This window comes from Oncorhynchus kisutch, linkage group LG21, assembly GCF_002021735.2.
Source record: "Oncorhynchus kisutch isolate 150728-3 linkage group LG21, Okis_V2, whole genome shotgun sequence".
Taxonomy (NCBI): Eukaryota; Metazoa; Chordata; class Actinopteri; order Salmoniformes; family Salmonidae; genus Oncorhynchus; species Oncorhynchus kisutch.
Genome location: NC_034194.2, coordinates 4,057,926 through 4,070,848, shown reverse-complemented (window position 1 = coordinate 4,070,848; position 12,923 = coordinate 4,057,926). Strand labels below are relative to the sequence as shown.

The 12,923-nt window shown below is 44.2% G+C and overlaps 1 protein-coding gene and 1 long non-coding RNA gene across 4 annotated transcripts in view; one reads left to right on the top strand and one right to left on the bottom strand.

The window, feature by feature from the left end:
• Positions 1-4,881, top strand: part of LOC109866165 (zinc finger protein 22-like) — a 10,174-nt gene extending 5,293 nt beyond the window's left edge. The window contains exon 2 of the mRNA XM_031800195.1: positions 3,301-4,881. Coding sequence (XP_031656055.1) covers positions 3,301-3,812 — 512 coding nt within the window. The 3' untranslated portion in view covers positions 3,813-4,881. The remainder of the gene's footprint in view (positions 1-3,300) is intronic.
• Positions 1-12,923, bottom strand: part of LOC109866420 (uncharacterized) — a 24,675-nt gene extending 11,752 nt beyond the window's left edge. Inside the window, exons 1-3 of one of the 3 annotated variants that reach the window (XR_004204638.1) lie at positions 12,778-12,923; positions 12,472-12,537; positions 12,149-12,371 (exon numbers count right to left, since the gene is read on the bottom strand). This is a non-coding gene — a long non-coding RNA (uncharacterized LOC109866420). Of the gene's footprint in view, positions 1-9,380; positions 12,372-12,471; positions 12,538-12,777 lie in introns of those variants that run through there. The other 2 variants (XR_004204639.1, XR_002251690.2) reach the window with 2 other exon arrangements.

Here is a 12,923-nt window from a genome sequence, read left to right as displayed (position 1 = left end):
GTTCTGACAATGCAGTAATAACCAACGAGTAATCTAACCTAACCATTCCAAAACTACCACCTTATACACACAAGTGTAAAGGGATAAAGAATATGTACATAAAGATATATGAGTGAGTGATGGTACAGAACGGCATAGGCAAGATGCAGTAGATGGTATCTAGTACAGTATATACATATGAGTTGAGTAATGTAGGGTATGTAAACAAAGTGGCATAGTTTAAAGTGGCTAGTGATACATGTATTACATAAAGATGCACTAGATGATATATAGTACAGTATATACATGTACATATGAGATGAGTAATGTAGGGTATGTAAACATTATATTAAATAGCATTGTTTAAAGTGGCTAGTGACATATTTTACATCAATTTCCATCAATTCCCATTATTAAAGTGGCTAGAGTTGAGTCAGTGTGTTGGCAGCAGCCACTCAATGTTAGTGGTGGCTGTTTAACAGTCTGATGGCCTTGAGATAGACGCTGTTTTTCAGTCTCTCGGTCACTGCTTTGATGCACCTGTACTGACCTCGCCTTCTGGATGATAGCGGGGTGAACAGGCAGTGGCTCGGGTGGTTGTTGTCCTTGATGATCTTTATGGCCTTCCTGTGACATCGGGTGGTGTAGTTGTCCTGGAAGGCAGGTAGTTTTCCCCCGGTGATGCGTTGTGCAGACCTCACTACCCTCTGGAGAGCCTTACGGTTGTGAGCGGAGCAGGCGGTGATGCAGCCCGACAGGATGCTCTCGATAGTGCATCTGTAAAAGTTTGTTTTTGGCCGAATTTCTTCAGCCTCCTGAGGTTGAAGAGGTGCTGCTGCGCCTTCTTCACGACGCTGTCTGTGTGGGGGGGACCATTTCAGTTTGTCTGTGATGTCTACGCCGAGGAACTTAAAACGTTCCACCTTCTCCACTACTGTCCCATCGATGTGGATAGTGGGCTGCTCCCTCTGCTGCTTCCTGAAGTCCACGATCATCTCCTTTGTTTTGTTGACATTGAATGAGAGGTTATTTTCCTGACACTCCGAGGGCCCTCACCTCCTCCCTGTAGGCCGTCTCGTCGTTGTTGGTAATCAAGCTACCATTGTAGTGTCGTCTGCAAATTTGATGATTTGGGGTTGGGGGCGTGCATGGCCACACAGTCATGGGTGTACAGTAGAGGGCTGAGAACGCACCCTTGTGGGGCCCCAGTGTTGAAGATCAGCGGGGTGGAGATGTTGTTTCCTACCCTCACCACCTGGGAGCGGCCCGTCAGTAAGTTCTGTACCCAGTTGCACAGGGAGGGTCAGGGTCTCGAGCTTGATGGCGAGTTTGGAGGGTACTATGGTGTTAAATGCTGAGCTGTAGTCGATGAACAGCATTCTTACATAGGTATTCCTCTTGTCCAGATGTGTTAGGGCAGTGTGCAGTGCGATTGCGTTGTCTGTGGACCTATTGGGGCAGTAAGCAAATTGGAGTGGGTCTAGGGTGTCAGGTAGGGTGGAGGTGATATGGTCCTTGACTCGTCTCTCAAAGCACTTCATGATGACTGAAGTGAGTGCTACGGGGCGGTAGTCATTTAGCTCAGTTACCTTACCTTTCTTGGGAACAGGAACAATGATGGCCCTCTTGAAGCATGAGGGAACAGCAGACTGGGATAAGGATGGATTGAATATGTCCGTAACCACACCAGCCAGCTGGTCTGCGCATGTTCTGAGGGCGCGGGAGGGGATGCCATCTGGGCCGGCAGCCTTGCGAGCGTTAACACGTTTTAATGTTTTACTTACGTTGGCTGTAGTGATGGAGAGCCCACAGGTTTTGGTAGCGGGCTGTGTCGGTGGCACTATATTGTCCTCAAAGCGAGCAAAGACGTTGTTTAGTTTGTCTGGGAACAAGACATCGTGGTCCGCGACGGGGCTGGTTTTCTTTTTGTAGTCCATGATTGACTGTAGACCCTGCCACATACCTCTCATGTCTGAGCCGTAAATTGCGACTCTACTTTGTTTCTATACTGACGCTTAGCTTGTTTGATTGCCTTGCGGAGGGAATAGCTACACTGTTTTGTATTCGGTCATGTTTCCTGTCTCCTTGCCCTGATTAAAAGCAGTGGTTTGCGCTTTCAGTTTTGCGCGAATGCTGCCATCACTTCACGGTTTCTGGTTGGGGAAGGTTTTAATAGTTGCTGTTGGTACAACATCACCGATGCACTTGCTAATAAACTCGCTCACCGAATCAGCGTATTCATCAATGTTATTGTCCAACGCTATGCGGAACATATCCCAGTCCACGTGATCGAAGCAATCTCGAAGCGTGGAGTCCGATTGATCAGATCAGCGTTGAACAGACCTGAACTTTTCCTGTTTTAGTTTCTGTCTACAGGCTGGGAGCAACATAATGGAGTTGTGGTCAGATTTGCCGAAAGGGGGGCGGGGCTTTGTATGCGTCGCGGAAGTTAGAATAACAATGATCCAGGGTTTTGCCAGCCCTGGTCGCGCATTCGATATGCTGATAAAATTTAGGGAACCTTGTTTTCAGATTAGCCTTGTTAATATCCCCAGCTTCAATAAATGCAGCCACAGGATATGTGGTTTCCAGTTTAAATAGAGTCCAATGAAGTTCTTTCAGTGCCGTCGATGTGTATGCTTGGGACGGGATATACACGACTGTGATTATGATTGAAGAGAATTCTCTTCTTAGATAATGCAGTCGGCATTATTTGTAAGGAATTCTAGGTCAGGTGAACAAAAGGTCTTGTATTTTGTTATGATGACACCACGCATACACCCCCGCCCTTCTTCTTACCAGAGAGATGTTTGTTTCTGTCGGCGCGAAGAAACCAGGTGGCTGTACCGACTCTGATGACGTATTCCGAGTGAGCCATGTTTCCGTGAAACAAAGAACGTTACAGTCTCTGATGTCTCTCTGGAAGGCAACCCTTGCTTGGATTTCGTCCACCTTGTTGTCAAGAGACTGGACGTTGACAAGTAGTATACTCGGGAGTGGTGCGCGATGTGCCCGACTACGGCGCCTGACCAGAAGACCGCTCCGTCTGCCCCTTCTGCGGCGCCATTGTTTTGGGTCGTTCTTTTGTTTTGGGTCGCCGGCTTTAATAACTTATTTCTTATTTCTAACACTAATGTGAAAACAAGACAAAATATGACTTGTTGGTAACTTGACTGTCTTAATTGTCAAATAATTTAACAGGCGTCTATTGTTGTAGAACTTCATGGGTATGCTCTGGGCATCACCTTTTACCTCAAATAAACAGTGGATTTCTACTGTTGTGGGCCTTTAACCATCTGTCTGACTTTGCCATTCACACAGGAGAGAGGTGGGACGATCGTGGATCCTCTGTGGATCCTCAACAACATCATGATGCTGATGAGGCAGAGAGTCTCTCCAGATCAGAACTCCGCAAGAAACACCAGCAGAGAACCACAGGGAAGAAATCTCACTGCTGCTCTATCTGTGGGAAGAGATTCAACTCTTCAGAAGACCTTAAAATACATCAAAGAATTCACACTGGAGAGAAACCTTATGGCTGTGATGAATGTGGGGAGAGTTTTATCCAGCTACAAACCCTGAAATCCCACCAGAGAATACACACGGGAGAGAAACCTTTTGGCTGTGATCAATGTGGGAAGAGTTTTACTCAGCTCAACAGCCTGATAGTACACCAACGGACACACACAGGAGAGAAATCCTATAGCTGTAACCAATGTGGGAAGAGTTTTCCAACATCTAGCTATCTAACTATACACCAGAGAATACACACAGGAGAGAAATCTATAGCTGTGATCAATGTGGGAAGAGTTTTACTCAGCTTAACAACCTGATAGTACACCAGCGTAGGCACAGGAGAGAAATCTTATGGCTGTGATCAGTGTGTGAAGAGTTTTTATACATCTAGCCAGCTGACTTCACACCAGAGAACACACACAGGAGAGAAATCTTGTAGCTGTGATCAATGTGGGAAGAGTTTCACTCAGTCATTCAGCCTGATATACCACCAGAGAACACACACAGGAGAGAAATCTTACAGCTGTGATGAATGTGACAAAAGATACTCTGATAAAAGATCTCTGATCAAACATCAGAAAATACATGCATGAAGGAGTTGTTTTATGATATCAATTAATTAATGTCACAATGTAGAATGTTTTAACATTGTAGTAGGAGTATTTTAATGATGTCACAATGTAGAATGTTTTAAAATTGTAGTAGGAGTATTTTAATGATGTCACAATGTAGAATGTTTTAAAATTGTAGTAGGAGTATTTTAATGATGTCACAATGTACCCCATTTGGATATTCAACAATTATTTACGTAACAAAAAGTAAGATATTTCTGTGTTGCTAATTCTGAGTTTTATGGTGTCCACTCTAGCTTCCTGCAGCTAGTCTGGGTGTTGAGGACATGGATTTCACTAGAGATGGCTTGAAGCTGACAATTGATTGATGTCTCGTGATTAAAAACCAAATGGCCACATTCCGTTCTACAATTAGTGGTGCAGGTGAGACATATGTCTCTGGTCTGATTGAGCCTGCATTCCATAGATGAGATATGTTTATGTTTGGCTGGGATAGAGAGGAGAAGAACAAAGGCCTCCATGGTCCTTATACATCCTGGCATCTGGGAAATTAGGCCAGGGTCCGGGGTTCATATAACGCCAGGTGCAGATAAAGACAGGAAAGACAGCCCAGATTGGCATATGGTTACCCCCAATCCATATGTTTATATGGGAGGGGTGGAACCAAGCATTCTGGGTGTTAGCTATATAAACTGTGCATTGTCTGTAAAGGGTAGGCTCTCAGCCTAACAGTCAGTTAAGACTGTTGGGCTAACGGTTTCGTTATTGCAATAATTAATCAATATTAAATAAATATGATTGTTTGAAGAAATGACCAAGTCTCTCGAAGTACTGAATTTCCATGACACGACCCACTTGAATCAAAATGCAACACTCCAAAATGTAGCTAGCTGTTTTATACAAGTTGTCCTCTAACCAGTGATATACACATTATTCCCAGATTCTGTGTGTTTTTTAGCTGTTAATTTTAACAGGACGTGCAACCTCATCTCCCCTCTCTCATGCAATTGATTTCAACATGATCTCGATGAGTGATGACAAATAAGTGTTGCGTTCCTTTGTTTAGCGACCCCTACATTTAAATGCATCACTCCAAAATGTAGCTTACTGTCTTCTGCAGGTTGTCCTCTAACCTGTGAGGTCAACGATATCTCCCATTTCCATGTGTTTTTTTAAATAGTTGTGTTAGTTTCAACAGCACGTACAACCTGATCCCCCCCCCCCCCCCCCCCCCCCAATTGATATCAGTGATTTGGTGCTTGTGCATTTTATATGATTACTATTGTGGCAGATGTTTGTGTACATAGCACGTTTTCTGTTTAGGTTTTCAATATATCACAAACTGTTTCTGCATACTGGTTATTGATTTGGACACGTTAAAACTGTGTTTTGACATTGGGCTATCCCACCTAGCAAAATGTAATTGAAAAGATGTTGAAAATAAGACTATGACTGACGTCCCATATAAGTTCGCTTTTAGTTGAAAGTGAAAACCACTTACTTTCAACGTACTTGAAGTTTATACACATGGACGCAGTATTATACATTTGTCCATAATCTATTTGATTAATCATTTTTAATATCACTCCAGTATTTATTTACAAGATTCAAGTGCTAATTGTCTTTATTTCACATTTGCTTTTGATATTTCATATTTACATTTCATGTAACATTTAGTAATCTAAATGATTTATGCAACCAGCTGACAATTTTTGGGTACAATTATATTCATTTTCAGATGTGCCAACCCAAATGTACTAGAGCATGACATTGGGGACTGGGCCCAGATCAAACAACATGCCTAATGAGTGAACCCTGAAAAGAGAGAGAAGCTCTGCAGTGAGGTGGAAAGTTACTTTGGAAATTCCAGGACTTTCCTCTTTAAATCACACATCCTTGGTAAGGACAACTTGGTTGCTGATTGTCTCAGGGGTGGGCATTCAACAAGTTTTGCGCTTAGCCAGTGCGTTGCCATGGATCACAATTTATTTTGCCTGCACGTTTTTCTGTTTTGGAGATTCGTTTTTGGGTTCATTACAAGAGGGCTAGGTTTCAAGAAGCAGGTGAGTTTTAGGAAGATGAGAGTTCTAGAAGCTTGTGGGGGGGGGGGATTATTGTTTTTTTTTCTTGTTTTTAATTGTTGACAGCCAGTAGACGCCATGTTTATATTGGTGAAGGTGAAGCGTTGTAGTTGATTATAATGTGTAATTGAAGTTGTCTGTTGGTGGTAAGCATTCTTTTAGGGGGGAAGGTGTTACAGTCTTTGGTTTTTCCATTTATGTTTTGAGGAGGACACCAAGGAACTTGAAACTCTCGACTCGCTTCACTACAGCCTTAGTATTCTTAGTTTTCTTTATTGTTTTGGTTAGGTCAGGGTGTGACATGGGTGATGTATGTGTTTTTGTACTGTCTAGGGGTTTTGTAGGTTTATGGGGTTGTTTACTATCTAGGTGTTTATCTATGTCTATGGTTGCCTAGATTGGTTCTCAATTAGAGGCAGCTGTTTTATCGTTGTCTCTGATTGGGAACCATATTTAGGCAGCATCTTCTTTGTGTATTTCGTGGGTTATTATCTATGTCTAGTTGCCTGTGTCTGCACTAGTTTTATATAGCTTCACTTTCGGTTTGTTGTTTTTGTATAGTTTGTTAAGTGTTCTTTGTCTTACTTTTTAATTATGTATTTTAATCACGCTGTGCTTTGGTCTCCTCTTTACGACGAGCGTGACAGAATAACCCACCATAAAAGGACCAAGCAGCATGATAAGGAGGAACAGCGCTTTGTGGAATCGAGGACTAGGGATGAAATACTGGACGGTAAAACATCCTGGACCTGGGAGGAGATAATGGCAGGGGACAAGACCCTGCCATGGAAGCAGGTGGAGAGAGCACAGGAGGAACGGCGACGGTATATGGGTACAAGGCTAGCACGGAAGCCTGAGAGGCAGCCCCAATAATTTTTTGGTGGAGGGTCACACGAGGAGTTTGGCTAAGTCAGGTAGGAGACCTGAGCCAACTCCTCGTGCTTACCGTGGCGGGCGTCGTACTGGTCAGGAACCGTGTTATGCGGTGGAGCGCACGGTGTCCACAGTACGCGTGCTTAGTCCGGTGCGCTACATCCCAGCTCCCTGCATCTGCCGGGCTAGGGTGAGGATCCAGCCAGGGCAGATGGTGCCAGCCCTGCTCTCCAGACAGCCAGTGTGTCTCCTCGGGCCAGGATATCCTGCGCCGGCGTTGCCCACTGTGTCTCCCGTATGTCTGCACAGCCCAGTGCGTCCTGTGCCCGCGCGTGCGGGGCTAGAGTCACCATCCAGCCAGGACGGGTTGTGCAGGCTATTAGCTCGAGACCTCCAGTGCGTCTTCACGGTCAGGTCTATCCAGTACCACCAGTGCCAACACCACGCACCAGACCTCCAATACGCCTCCACAGCCCAGTACATCCTGTTCCTCCTCCCCGCACTCGCCTTGAGGTACGTGTCTCCAGCCCGGTACCACCACCACGCACCAGGCCACCAGTGAGCCTCCAGGGTCCAGTACTCCCTGTTCCTGCTCCTCGCACTCGCCCTGAGGTGCGTGTCCCCAGCCCGGTACCACCAGTGCCGGCACCACGCACCAGGCCTATAGTGCGCCTCGGCAGTCCAGTACGCCCTGTTCCTCCTCCCCGCACTCGCCCTGAGGTGCGTGTCCTCGGCCCAGTACCGGCACCACGCAGCAGGCCTACAGTGCGCCTCGCCAGTCCAGAGCGTCCGGCTACAGTACCCAGTTCAGACCGTCCGGCTACAGTACCCAGTCCAGAGCGTCCGGCTACAGTACCCAGTCCAGAGCGTCTGGCTACAGTCTACATACCGGAACCTCCCACGACGGGTCTCAGTCTGGAACCTCCCACGACAGGTCGCAGTCCGGAACCTACCAGTCCGGATCCGCCAGGGTCTCCCTCCAGTCCGGATCCGCCAGGGTCTCCCTCCAATCCAGAGGCGCCACTCACTCCAGACTCGACCATCAGTCCAGTGCCATCCTCTAGTCCGTGGTCGGCGGTGAGGGTTCCCGCTCCAGAGACATTAAGTGAGGGTGAAGTGGAGCGGTCCCGAGCCAGAACCGCCACCTCGGAGTCATGCCCACCCACACCCTCACATATAGGTTTAGGTGTGCGGCCGGGAGTCCACATCTTTGAGGGGGGGGGGGTACTACTGTCACGCCCTGACCTTAGTATTCTTTGTTTTCTTTATTGTTTTGGTTAGGTCAGGGTGTGACATGGGTGATGTATGTGTTTTTTTACTGTCTAGGGGTTTTGTAGGTTTATGGGGTTGTGTACTATCTAGGTGTTTATGTATGTCTATGGTTGCCTAGATTGGTTCTCAATTAGAGGCAGCTACTTATCGTTGTCTCTGATTGGGAACCATATTTAGGCAGCCATCTTCTTTGGGTATTTGGTGGGTTATTATTTATGTCTAGTTGCCTGTGTCTGCACTAGTTTTATATAGCTTCACGTTCGGTTTGTTGTTTTTCTATAGTTTAAGTGTTCATCGTCTTCATTAAAAAGTGTGTTTTCTAATCACGCTGTGCTTTGGTCTCCTCTTTACGACGAGCGTGACAGATGGCTATCTAAGTGAATTAAATTTCAGCAGCTACCTAACTTCATTTTAGCTAGCTATCCATTTATCTCTGTAAAAAACTAACTCCAAATGCATTTGTAGGTAGCTAGCTAACAGCGATGGAGGAGGGTGAAAGGATAGGAGCACCAACTGTCAGTGAGGAGGCTATTCTGGATAGGGCAGGTACTTTTGTGTTGTTCCTGTCCCTAGAAGTAAGGATGGAGATAATATTAACATAATATTCAGTTTGGTGTAATTTGACTATAATGAAGTCTGTTTCCTGTGAGGTTCTCTCCCCTTCTCCCTACATCCTCTAGATTATATCAGTTGTTTAGGTCAACCCATCCTGCATCTGAACTGGCTACATAGAGGGCACAGCATGATCAGATGTGAGAGGTCACTTGGTCAGGTCAACAGGAAGTATTATTAAAGAGATGCTTTACATTGAAATACAGATAGAGATGCAGTAGTCCCAGAGTTAATGATCCAAGGTCAGTTTTGCATTTCACCTCCTGATTGATGACTAACAATGTTAGAATAAAAAATAAAAACACAAGGCTTGAACATGCTATCTCTCTCCATCTGTCTCTCGTCTGGAGGTATGTTTTGATGTGAGAGGATGCTAACCCCCAGTCCCATCATCGCCACCTCACTTGTTTTTAAGATAACCTTTGGGCCGACTAGAGACACTATGTAATTGTGATGAACTGAGAGAATATTTAGCTACCTTCCCTGCTCCTATGCACATTTATTTGCCAAGGTAGAGTACATTATTAGTGAATATATTAAATGTACAGGTTACAATGTGGGACTCATGCATGGTAATAACTACATGTATATACGACTTGCGTCCTTGGCACAACATGATATTATATTCTACTCAATCCATAGGCTTCATAAATGTCATTCAGGCTGTTTTGAAGTTGATACAACTGGCTATGATAGCTGAGGTTCATAGCTCGGTTCTGAACTAATATGTATACCAAACGTTTGGGTCCATACACAGATCGGCTAGATAGCTAGCTACACATCCATGGGCATACAGGGATTTTAATCATCCACTGCACAATAAGCAATGACATAGTATTGGGACTTTTTCTGAACATATGTAGCAATTATTTATTTCAGAAGGAGCCAGCAAAACTAGTGCTCTCTGTGCTCTAGGTCATTGGACACCATTAGACGTGGTTATTCCGTTGAGTGCCATGGTCTGTTGCTATGGTCCAACATGCATGAAACTATTTATGTGAGACTCTACAGGTTCCATGTCCTAATATGAAGGCAATATGATGACGGTGGCTAAATGCCAGAGGTGATGAGCCAATAAGAGGAGTTACTGTGAGTGTGACGTAAGAATGACAAATGTATAAAACGTGTGTGCTGGAAGGCAGTTGTCCGGCTCGGCTTTTATTATGAAGTAATAAAAAGTCCATTTGAACTCACATGCTCCGGTATTTGTCATTTGTGAATGAACTCTATGATTTAAAAAAATGCATAATCGTTGGTTCTCTACATTAACTAAGATGCGATGGAACGGTTGACGAAAAATGAAACCACAGAAAAAATATATTGACTGAGCAATGCTGCTTGTGTGACGTATAATCTAGTGGACGGAACGCTTCTTTCATCAGCAGCAACAGTTAGTCAGACACTTCCGTAGCTTGCTAGACAAAATAGGCGAACCAATAATGCTCTTTAGACGCGTTCGTGTGTATTAGTGTTAGAATTGCGTAAATTCAAATCTGGTATCAGGATAAATATAACAATGAGTCACCGATTTTATACTATATATTTTCTATTAGCTAAGTAATAAATGGCAAATGCAACTTCGTATATACGGGCTCACTGTAATACCACGCAGGGCAGAACAGGGAACTGACGACGTATGTAAAACAGTATTCTTTATACTGTGATAGACAGTTCCAACCCGTCTGTTGGCCTATCACAGTAGAGAATGGGCGTGGTTTAAACTTGCTCAGCCAATTGCAGGCGCTCAGGCGGGTCCCCGCCTCTTGGCGCTTCTGTTGATACATGTAAATGTTGCTTGTGAAGAACATCCAGGCTCTCATGCTCCATACCGTTATCTCGCACCTGGCTCCTGTTATCTAACAAAAGACTGCTTGTTCTCGCAACACCCCGCTCTGAATGTGCCCCCCTCCCAACTAATTTGAACAGTTCCTGTCTTCATGCTTCTCTGTATTTTTCCATCATGATAAAGTCCCATGGCCCTGATACTTTTAACAATGTTTCAAGTCAGCTATGTTGCATAACACATACATACATCCACACAAGCCAACAGCAGATAATGTTCAATCATATATATGGTAATGGCTATAATGTAAAATACAGGATCCAACAATTAGACACTGTTTTAAACCCACTTCTTGTCGTCTAGTTAGTTATCCGGTTTAATTTCATATTTACGGTGTTGTTATTATTCCACTAGCGGGCTGGTTAAGTTAACATTAGCCTAGCTAGCTAATATCCCCGACCATGCAGTCACTAAGCTACACTCCACCTACCAAAGAAGAGGTGGGTATCACAGTAAAAGAAGTAGACGGTGAGGCCATTACTGTGAAAGAAGAAAAAGACGCGTTCAGAGTGAAAGAGAAGGAGGATGTTACAGTAAAAGGGGAGGAGGATGGAGTTTATGTATTGAAAGAGGAAGAGGGGGAGATAACTGGATATCTGGGCCCGGTTTCCCAAACGCATCTTAAGGTGTCCGATGGTTCTAACGGTGAATTTAGCCATAAGATGGTTTTGAGAAACCGTTCCCTGATTAACACGAGTAAGTACTGTCTTAAAAACAGAGGCGTATGTCCCCCACCCCCAGTTTTATCGCCCTTATGTTTGTTATCTGATGAAGCAGGAATGTCCTGGGGTATTGGGCTGTGGCATATGCATTATAAATGTCCAGAACAAGTGATTTTTAAAATAAAGACCTGAATATTAAACATCTAAAATATGTCTCCAAGGCCAATTCTAGGGTTGCTTTGCAGCTCATGTCATGAATCCAATGACAAAAGTCTGGAGGATGTTTTGCGTGAGGCTCCATAATGTTTTAAAGGATTTTTGTGTACAAGTGAGGGACATATGTCTTACATATTCCACCCTGAGGAATCTACGGTTAAGATATTCACAGACAGCGTGTCCCAACCCTTTTATCGGGCAGAACCCGAGAGTTTTTCTCCAGCGCTAAGGATGAGAGAATGGCTTAAAATAAGACTCACGCTGTGTCAAATGGAACGCGCCCTGAGTGCTTCAAGGCTGCCCGGATATGCGTTGGAAGAACAGGTCTGTGGACGAAGTGATCTGATGGCCCTAAGAGTCGCTTCAATGGCGTATACCCCGGACTCCAGAGTGACAATTTTAGCATGTGAACAATTTGATAGTGCAAATGCGTCGAAAACGGTCAGTTCATATGTATCTTCCAAAGCATGCAAGGATGTACATTTTTTTCAAATAATGTTCAGTTTTAAATGGTGCGATTACCATATTTTCCGAACACTGATGAATAAGCTGGACAGTCTTTTCGAAAATCGTGAACAATTACAGCGATGGCCGAGGTTATCGTTGAGACATACCCAGGACCCACAAGGCCGAAGGCGGATCTTTCCCTGGAGTGAAAACGGCCAGAGCTTCGATGGAGCGGGCAAAAGACTTTGCGATGAGGAATTGGAAACGGATAATGGTCAGGGCTAACAGGACCCTATATCTGTAAGAAATAGTAAAAAAATGTTGAATTATAACGTGTGTTAAAAATGTAGGTGTTAAATATTTAGAATTAAATCATTGGTTTTGAAAACGTATCTCACCCATTTAACTAAAGGGGAAGCGATCTTTTCTCTCACGCTAGGGTCTGGCGCAGACAACTGTAAGATCTGAAAAAACATGTATTATTTTATAGCCTTTTCCTACAATGGTATGTTATGAACATTACGGTTTATTAAAGTTTGTAATAATGTACAACTGCAGGCCTCCAAGGTTTTTTACATAAAACACACGTTGTTTAACACATGTTTAAATATTATGCAAATGTGTTACTTAATTCAAACATGTCTTAAAGGTTGTACGTAATATTTTGGAATTCAATAAAAGGAATTTAAAAAACTGTATCTCACCATTAACTATGGGAAAAGGTATTTCACATCATCACCCAGCTCTGTCGCGAAGGAAAAAAGACCTGGAGAATTAGGGGGGCGTGCGTGAGTGGGCGTGTGACGGAGCAGCAGGAGTGTGTGTGTGTGCGTTACAGAAAACCAAAGGG